The sequence below is a fragment of the Camelina sativa genome, chromosome 11 (genome assembly GCF_000633955.1).
Source record: "Camelina sativa cultivar DH55 chromosome 11, Cs, whole genome shotgun sequence".
Lineage (NCBI taxonomy): Eukaryota > Viridiplantae > Streptophyta > Magnoliopsida > Brassicales > Brassicaceae > Camelina > Camelina sativa.
The window spans coordinates 850,534-860,401 of NC_025695.1; the positions used below are offsets into that span (position 1 = coordinate 850,534).

The 9,868-nt window shown below is 38.9% G+C and overlaps 4 protein-coding genes across 4 annotated transcripts in view; 2 read left to right on the forward strand and 2 right to left on the reverse strand.

Moving 5' to 3' along the window:
* Window positions 1-950, forward strand: part of LOC104720899 (pollen-specific leucine-rich repeat extensin-like protein 1) — a 3,603-nt gene extending 2,653 nt beyond the window's left edge. The window contains exons 5-6 of the mRNA XM_010438796.1: window positions 16-167; window positions 292-950. Of these exons, the coding sequence (XP_010437098.1) occupies window positions 16-167; window positions 292-702 (563 nt within the window). The 3' untranslated portion in view covers window positions 703-950. The remainder of the gene's footprint in view (window positions 1-15; window positions 168-291) is intronic.
* LOC109127724 lies at window positions 1,204-1,711 on the reverse strand. Its single transcript, XM_019233119.1, has one exon. The coding sequence runs from the start codon at window positions 1,631-1,633 to the stop codon at window positions 1,421-1,423; it is 213 nt and encodes a 70-aa protein (XP_019088664.1). The 5' UTR covers window positions 1,634-1,711; the 3' UTR covers window positions 1,204-1,420.
* LOC109127207 (uncharacterized mitochondrial protein AtMg00310-like) lies at window positions 6,320-7,207 on the forward strand. Its single transcript, XM_019231718.1, has one exon. The coding sequence runs from the start codon at window positions 6,320-6,322 to the stop codon at window positions 7,205-7,207; it is 888 nt and encodes a 295-aa protein (XP_019087263.1).
* Window positions 9,188-9,862, reverse strand: LOC104727494 (ACD11 homolog protein). The gene has a single exon (XM_010446596.2). It carries the CDS (start codon window positions 9,822-9,824, stop codon window positions 9,273-9,275), a length of 552 nt encoding a protein of 183 aa, XP_010444898.2. The 5' UTR covers window positions 9,825-9,862; the 3' UTR covers window positions 9,188-9,272.

A 9,868-nucleotide genomic window follows, 5' to 3' on the forward strand; every position in this document is an offset into this window, starting at 1 on the left:
AATATTTATTGGCAGTTCCTCCATCTCCCAAGGAGCCTACAAATTCCCTCAGGATTGATCGTTTCCTAAGGCCGTTCACACTGAAAGCTGTTCAGGAGCTTCTGGGTAAAACCGGAAACGTCACTAGTTTCTGGATGGACCAAATTAAGACCCATTGCTATGTATCAGTAAGACCGCTTCTTCATTCCTTTTGATTTACAAAAATGTCGATTCCATCTGTTCATTTCATTTCAATTATCTAAATATCGAAAGAATGTCTTGTAACATGAGTGAATTGTGACGTGAATGCAGTATTCCTCTGTTGAAGAAGCTGCAGCAACAAGACAAGCCGTGTATAACCTACAATGGCCACCTAATGGAGGCCGCTTTCTGACAGCTGAATTTGTTGGGCCAGAAGAAGTGAAAGCAAAACTGGAAGCTCCTCTGCCTCCTCCTCCTCCTCAGGCTCAACATCAGCCACAGGCTCAAGGTCCTTCACGGCCACCTCCAACAGCTCTTCCACCGCCGCCACCTCTGGCCAAACCACCTCAGATCGTAGAACGTCTTCCTCCACCTCCTCCTCTAGTCTCTGAGGAACAAGAACCTCCCATTGTCACTCTTGATGATCTTTTCAAGAAGACAAAAGCAATCCCCAGGATATATTACTTGCCCTTGTCAGAGGAGCAAGTTGCAGCTAAACTTGCAGCTAATAATAACAAGTGATCTTGCTGGTTTGAGGGATTTGAGATCATTATTTTCGTAGCAGGCTCTTAGGATTTTAGCTCAGTGCGGACAAAAGTTGAGGACTTTGTTGAGTTTGGTTTGTTATTTTTACTGTAGAACGCAGGAGAAGACTCTTATGTTTGTTTAGTAGACTTTGGTTTGAACTTTGAACCTTCGATGAACGAACAGGGTTGCTTGGCACTGTGTTGTGGACCTCTTCTTCTCCATTTTTTGTTTTTTAACCTTAATATGAACAACTGTTGGTTTAAAAATAAAGTAATAATGACGACCCAATATTACCAAATTACAAATCTTAAACGAACCAATTGATTTACATACATATGATGTTGTTCGGCTTAAATATGTAAATATGTTTTACTTCGACACTAATATACACTTCTGATTTTGAGATATGTATCTTACTTTGTTAGCTTTTTAAGTTCTAAGTATTAGGAAGATGTTTTGATAAGGAACTTGTAACAATCTACTTGTAAATCAGGGTTCCAAAAGGCAATGGGCGTATGTCAATGGAATAGTCTTTTACATTTGAAAACATAATAACACACAAATAGCACACACTTTCACAAAAGTATAAACACGACCAAGATACGTTTTAGACACATCACGCATACAAATACATACATAGATAACATAATTAAATGCTAACACAAAGAAAAATACTTGAATAACCTCTTTAAGAATTTCATGACTTTGAATTTCACTTTTGTGACTTGGCCTCTACTTGTTCATCAGATAAACGAGAAGGATATATTTTATTAGAAATCCTTCCGGAGACAGAAGAGGTTTCGACAGGGAGGGGATGAGCTGCATCGTGGCCGGAGTTTCTCTCCTTTACTCTCTTTTTCATCTTTTCCTTCTGATTCTTCTGCTTGACCTCTAGGTGTGCGTAACTTGCTGCCATGGACAACATTTCTTTTTTTTTTGGTGTTAATTAACGAAATAAACGTAGTCAAGATTTCCCAAGTGGAGATTGGGTTTGTCGAAGAGTGTCTATTTATAGAGGTTTCTACGATTTCATTGCCCTTAGTATTTATTATTTTCTTTTAGTTTTTTATATATGAGAAATGGGTCCATAGTTTATGATACTGCATGTAGCAATTTCATAAAGTGTAGATACAAAAAGTATAATGGGAACTATTCTTTTTTAAATTGTTGGGCTATAATCGATTAGGTAAGAACAGATTTTCATGAACAACTGAAATATATAACATACAAAAGTTATACCAATTTGAAAACTAGTTATACCAATTAATAGCCATATCTAGTGTTTGGTTGTATAGGTTGAGATCAGTGTCATCTCTACTCAACTTCTATAACAGGTAACGAGTCAAATGTTAACATATGAATAGAATGGAATGTATTTATGTATGTGATCTCGAGGTACATTAGCTATAAGAAACTTTTTTACAAAGCTTCTCTTAGCCTATGAATTCAGATGATAACGTATTTTAATATCGTGAGTGAGACTATGCATCAACTACTTAAAAAAAAAATTGCTTGATGTCTTAAACCATCGTCTGATTAAACAAAATAGGGAGTGGGTTCTTCCACAAATTAACCTATAGTTGTTAATAATAATAATTCATTAAAAAATTAATTATTAGAAGGGAGGTTTCATCTCATTTGTGGCTTTCGCTTTAAGGGCGGCTCTTAAACCAGCAGCATAAACTATGGTCCAATTCATTCACGTCTTTGCCAATAAAATATAGTTAATCTTTGCATGGTTCGCTAAGTGATCTCTGTAATCTAGATACATAAAATATAAACACACTTTAAGAACAGGAAAAAAAAATTTACGAAAAACTATTAATATTTAGCATGTTATGTAGTAGTATTAACATATGAATGGCGTAGCTTTTACTTCGAGGGCGGCTCGTAGAATAGATGAATGGTATTACGCAATACGCAGCCCATAGGTTATTGGTAAAAATATCTAATAGACTAGATTACTCTCCGTATCGTATATGTCATAAGAAACTAAAACACAATTAAGATGATTAGGAATATTTAATTTGCACATCGTATCTGGTGTGGTTTAACCACTGACATGTACTTGCTTTATATAGTAGATAACAATAAAAATGCATTAATCAAATTCACAACAAGAGAAGAACGGAGATTAAAGAGTACTTAGAAAAGTTTACCGCTTTGATTCAATAAATTATAGCTTCCAAGCCACAACATGAAAATAAGAACATTATCTTCTATAGTAGGTACGTAAGGTTAAAATTTACAATGATCATTGGTGCAGTTAGAAACGTTTTAGAGCTTAAATATGATCAGTATCTAGATTATATTTCACTCGTGTATATAATATATCATATTCATACACCAGTCCTACAGTTTGTAGTTTTGTACTCATTAATAAATAATACATTTTGCAACAATGGAAAACTCATTCTCTTATATTTTCAGAAAGACTTAACGGTGGTACATAACACATACCCACGGACAAAGAATCGGCCGGTAATCCAATATGTATAATGTGTCTATATATATATGGACACAGATTAGAACATTAGCGATTAGCGATTAGTGATAATGATGATATTATATCAAAAGTCCCCATGCTAGAGCTCAAAGCTAGTAAGGGGATGTTAATTATATTACGTATATATCCTTATGAGAATTTAATATAATTAGCACACACTCTTTGTAATCAGCACACACCCTATTGTAAAGAAAAATTAAAGTTGAGATGCTTTAAGGTTGGACACACGCATCTTCTTCACAAAACATATTTGCTTGGGGTTTCATATATAATAGTTCTAAATTTGGTAAAATTGATCACTGCAATTGACCGACTCAGTTTCCACTTAGATTAACACTAATCAAATTAGCTAGTTCTAAAGAAACGAGTGAGTGAGACATGGAATTTAGTGGACCGACTTTAGAATGTTTTTGATAATGGACTTTAGTATTGCCACTCCACTCCCCAATATGTTATTCTTTTTTGTGAATGAAGAATTCCAATGTTGCGGTTGGCGATTTCCTGGGCGATTCGCCAGATTCCTTTTCGTCATCTTCCTTTGAAGATTCTGACAGTTATCAACGCCGGAGTGGGGTGGTTTCTCTCTACCCACGATCGAGCGGTTTTTCCCGACATAATAGTGGATACTTTGCAAGATGTAGCGGTTACCCGAAGATGGGATTGGATCTATATAAAGCACCAATTCGGGATTGTTTACTCCAAACCCCCGAATCAAACCTCATTTCAATTGCTTTTTCGATCAAATCTTCTGTACCCAATGGCTGACAACATTCGTCGGGGTCTCCAAAACATAAATTTGGGGATTGATGATGCCCCTTTTGCTCTTCCCCAAGACATTGTCCAACAAGCCGTGGTTGAAAACCGCTTCTGTCTTATGGGAAGACCACTCATGCCGAGAAAACAGAAAATCCGTCAGGTGATTACAGCGCTTCCTCGATCTTGGTGTTTGGTTGGCCTGGCCCGTGGTCGCATTGTCGATCAACGCCGCTTTCACTTCATCCTCCCCTCAGAAGAATCCCTGGAAACCGTTCTGCGCTGTGGACCATGGTCCTTTGCAGACCGAATGCTGGTCTTACAAAGATGGTCTCCGGAGATGGATCCCCTGTCTTTTGAAGTTTATCCCTTTTTGGATTCAAATACGGGGAATCCCTCTCCATTACATGAATCTGGGAGTTATTGACAGCATTGCTAACTCACTGGGAGAAATCATGGAGATTGAATTTGATGAAGCGACGGTGGCCCGCGTTCAATTTGTTCGAGTTAAAATCAATTGGAATGTTGATCATCCGCTACGTTTCCAGCGAAACTACCAATTCATGCCGGGGGTGAATACGGTGTTAAGTTTCTTCTATGAGCGCCTCCGGGATTTCTGCGAAGTCTGTGGGATGATGACCCACGATTCTGGTAATTGTCTACTCCAAAACGGCGGTCCAAAAAATCTCGATGACGCTGATGACAACGATGAAGCTCCAGAAGGACATGGAAACCCGGGTGTTAATATCCAGGAGATTGATGAGGATGGCCAGCCTATTAACGATACAGAGAATGATGCAGCTTTCATCCCAGAGGAGCAAAATGTTGAACCAAATGATGAAGAGGAGAGGCTCTCGGACATTGATTCTAACCACAACTCACTCGAAAACATCTCTCCTAGTGAAAACGGGGATGAAATCTCTGATGGGGACACTATGTATAACCCTATTCCCACATTTGTTCATTCTGCCGATGACACCCCAGGTGACATTGAGACGCTGAGCCGAGACCTCCGTAAAAGAAAACAAGGATCCAACCTTGAAGAGAGTCCATTTTCAAGGAAAAGAAAGATAACCTACAATGTGAAAAAAGAAGGTAGCGGATCGGGAGAGGCTGCTAACGAAGACGACCATGATAGAGCCGTGGTGGGGCCTATTCCACCACCAGTTCCATGAGAGTTGGCTTTTGGAACTGTCAAGGCTTAGGACAACCCTTGACAGTTCGACGCCTAGAGGAGATACAACGCCTGTATCTCCTGGACATGTTGTTCCTGGTGGAAACAAAGCAACAAGACAACTATACGAGAGACTTAGGCGTAAGTATGGGCTTCAAAGAGATGTGTCTTGTTCCCCCTAGAGGTTTAAGTGGTGGTCTATGTGTAATGTGGAAAGATCATGTTTCTGTTCAAGTAGTGTCTAGTGATGTAAGGCTTGTAGATTTTTATGTTGAATATAAATCCTTTAATTTCTACTTGTCTTGCATCTATGGCCACCCAATATCAAGTGAAAGACATTATCTTTGGGAAAAAATGCAAAGATTAGCAGTGAACAGAACTGGTCCATGGATGATGTGTGGGGATTTTAACGAGATCTTAAGATCAGATGAGAAAAAAGGGTGGTAGACAGAGAAGTACTGCAAGCTTTAGGAACTTCAATGATATGATCAGTTGTTGCAACATGAAGGACCTACGTTTCAAAGGAAACCCGTTTAGTTGGGTTGGTAAACGACAAAAAGAAACAATTGAGTCTTGCCTGGATAGAGTGTTCATAAATTCAGATTGGCAAGCAATGTATCTGGCCTCTGAAACGGATTTTCTTCCTCTCGCTGGTTCGGATCATGCTCCAGTTATCATTGACATTGCGGAGGTCTACGGATAATGTTCCAGGACGCAATATATCAGATAATGTTGTAGTTGCTCATGAACTATTACATGCTCTCAAAGCCAAGAAAGAATGTCAAAGCACATATCTCGCCATCAAAACAGATATTAGCAAAGCATATGACCGAGTGGAATGGAACTTCTTAGAGAAAGTCATGCTCCAACTGGGATTCCATTATCAGTGGGTCAACTGGATCATGGCCTGTGTTAGATCGGTATCCTATGAGATCTTTATCAATGGTTCACCATATGGAAATATACATCCAACAAGAGGTATAGGCCAAGGTGACCCCCTCTCACCATATTTGTTCTTATTTTGTGTTGAGGTGTTAAGTCAAATGATACAGAAAGCTGAAGTTAATCGAGAAATCCATGGTTTAAAGCTCAACAGAAATACCCCCTCGATATCACACCTGTTATTTGCAGATGACTCCTTTTTCTTTTGTCGCTCAACACCTGAAGACTGTCAACATATGGCAACACTTTTTCAGCAATATGAAGATGCTTCAGGACAGAAAATCAACTTTGAGAAATCTTCTGTAATCTTTGGACTGAAGACACCAGAATGGAAAAGACAACGTTCACAACAGATTTTGGGTATTAGCAGAGTAGGTGGTGGAGGCAAATACTTGGGTTTGCCAGAACAGTTTGGCAGGAAGAAGGTTGAACTGTTTGAACATGTTGTGAAAAAGGTCAAAGAGAGAACAGAGGGCTGGTCGACAAAATACCTATCCCCAGCAGGCAAGGAAATATTGATTAAAGCTGTGGCTCTAGCTTTTCCAGTCTACTCGATGAATTGCTTCATGTTGCCTTCTACTATCTGTGATGAAATTACAAGTATTGTTTCTGCCTTTTGGTGGGGAAAAGAAAATGGCAGAAGAAAAATACCTTGGGTGGCATGGGACAGAATGACTCTCCCAAAGAAAGAAGGAGGCCTTGGTTTTAAAGACCTCCATACTTTCAACGGAGCACTGCTTGCGAAACAGGCCTGGCGAATACTCATGAATCCAAATAGTCTACTTGCTCGCATCTATAAAGGTATGTACTATCCTAGAACTACCTTTATGAAATCAACTGCAGGTCACTATGCCTCATACGGATGGAAATCTATCCAAGAGGGTAAAGCTTTACTTTCTCAAGGCCTTCGTGTTCGTCTTGGTAATGGTCGTAATACAAGTATATGGGATGACCCTTGGCTACCAACACTACCACCACGTCCTGCAGCAGGTCCGATGATTGTTCCTCACATGAAAGTTTCAGACTTATGGAAAGAAAACAGCAGAGAATGGGATCCGGTAACTTTTGAAGGTGTCCTCACACCTGAAGATCAACAAATAGTCTCTGAATTATATCTCTCATAGTATGCAGAGGAAGACACATATGAATGGGCCTATACAACAAACGCACAGTATACGGTTCGATCGGGGTATTGGGTAGCAACTCATGTTGGTCTATCTGTAGAAGACATTATCCTCCCACCAATTGGCTCTGCAGGTTTAAAACAAGAGATATGGAAACTCCAACTGCCTCCAAAAATAAAACACTTCCTTTGGAGAAGCTTATATGGAGCCCTAGCGACAAATACACAACTTCGGACAAGATCAATACCAGCAGACCTGCTATGTCAAAGATGTTGTTTGCAAGGAAACCTCATTTTCACTTGCCCGTACGCACAAACCATATGGCGTATGGTACAGAGTAATATTGGGAAAAACCTACTTTTTACGGATGATTTTGAGACCAACACACGTTTGCTCATCAGTCTACAAAAGAGCTCATCACTCAATCAACACCAAGGAACTATCCCTATCTGGATGATGTGGCGAATATGGAAATCACGGAATGACTACATATTCCAAAAAATTAATCGCAGTGCTGCAAATGAAATAAAAAGGGGAATTGACGATGTTACTGAATGGATAGAGACAACACAACTACAGCAACAAAGAGCAGAGGTAGCTGGATTGCAAACGAACCGAAGCAATCCACTGAGACTTAACAATCGTGAATGGACTCCACCTCCCTCTGGTTGGATAAAGTGTAACTTTGACAGTGGATATGTTAATGGGAGACCTTATACAACCACATGCTGGATTATCCGAGATGACATATGACACGTTCTCTACTCAGGCTGTGCAAAACTGCAATCCTCGACATCAGCTCTTCAGGCTGAAGCACTTGGCTTTCTCCATGTTCTTCAATTAATTTGGGCTCATGAGCTCCAACATGTATGGTTCGAAAATGATAATCGAGAATTAGTGGATCTGATCAACAAGGCGGGCGATCACTCAAAGATCGGTACTCTCCTGTATGATATTCGTTATTGGATGTCAAAACTCCCTATGTCATCTTTGGATCATATCAACAGAGAAGGAAATGCTGCAGCGGATACTCTATATCGTAAAGCTCCTTTAATAAGTGGTCTGTATCAATACTTAACGGTACCACCAAGGTGGCTAATTCCATATTTGTATCATCATTAACTAGTTTAATAAAGATCAGATGTTTAAAAAAAAAAAAAAAAGAAGAATTCCAATGTTATAAGTTCTATGGCTAATTAGTGGGATTGACTTTTCGTAATTCATCGTGAATGCGTTAGACTATGCTCCAAAGTCCATCAATCAAAAGAAAAACTAAAGGTCTTATATTTTTCGTCTAAATTTTGTGGTTTTGCAGTAGTAACGTTACTATTAAATATAGCAATTAGTTTGGAGCCAATAGCAAGTGATTAGGGGGTAATTTGTCTCATCCATCTCCCTAAAGGCCAATCCATAAATCTATCCCACTCTTCTTTTTCTCTTATTGCTTATCAAAATCAAGCAAAGTTTACAAGGTGAACTAATTTTTGTGATAATGATGTTAATACAGTGTTACTTACTATTCCCGACTTCAAGTCGGATATGTGATTTCCTGACAGAAAAAATAAAAATAAAAAATAAAAAAAAAAGTTTCAGAAACAAAAAAATGTCTGAGCCCGGGTTCGAACCGGGGACCTCTAGTGTGTGAGACTAGCGTGATAACCCAGACTTTGATGTTCATTGTTAGTAATTACAATATATATTACCTAATAAATATTTGATAGCCGACGTGAGTTAACACATTACGTAACTAATGGAAACTGTTATTGTGAACTTTATAAACAATTAAACGTATGATCAACCAAGATATCGGAAAAAGAAGATGACAAATCATAATCACGAACATGTAACTTATGTAATTGAAACTAGGGAATACGCATTTTTCGTTTTAAGAACGTTTCAATTTGTTCAACACGTTACATACGGTGAGAAACAATTTTTCGGGGAAGCCTCATAGCAAAGCTCCAATTTTAATTTAGAAAACCAAATAATCAATAATAGTAATAATAATTTACAAGGACAAATTTTTGTCTTAATATTACTTGATGAAAAGAACAAAATTTTGTTTTTACCAATCAAGTTTAATGTTCCTTTGAATGTAAAGCTTGTCAATATACTCTATGATAGGTCGCGATGCTTCCATGTACCTCCTCATGTTCTTCTCAACAGATTGATCTGTTTCATTGAGCCGTAACAAAAGCTGATCCCTCGTCGGAAGTGTATACATCCCTGCATAAACCGCTGTTCTAACGGCCCATGTATGAAACGGTGCGCATACTTCCGTGTACGCTGTTGTCGCAGCGTCTTTCAACGAATAGTCATCTGCGATCAAGAATTGTTCAAAGATGGCTCGGATGAGATCTAAGCCTTGTCTGACTCGTCGTAGATTACGCGAATGGCTTCCCGGTGTTTTGACCGTTTCTTTCTCCACGTCTAGATCAAGAATGTTCTGTAACGTGTCGAACGTTTTTGACGCCTCCTCCAAATCCTTAACCTTGGCTACGTACTCCATCTCCGCAAATTTGAAAGCAAATCCAAGGCAATTGAAGAGGACAGGAACATGACTACACGCACTACAAAAATCATCAAGCCTCATCAATCCATCTTCTTCTTCGGTCATCTCAGATCTTCGCGGTTTCAGCAGATCCGCGAGATCCTCGAAGG

Coding starts and splice junctions, on each gene's coding strand:
- LOC104727494 (XM_010446596.2), bottom strand. CDS start 9,824: ATGACCGAAGAAGAAGATGGATTGATGAGGCTTGATGATTTTTGTAGT.
- LOC109127724 (XM_019233119.1), bottom strand. CDS start 1,633: ATGTTGTCCATGGCAGCAAGTTACGCACACCTAGAGGTCAAGCAGAAG.
- LOC109127207 (XM_019231718.1), top strand. CDS start 6,320: ATGGCAACACTTTTTCAGCAATATGAAGATGCTTCAGGACAGAAAATC.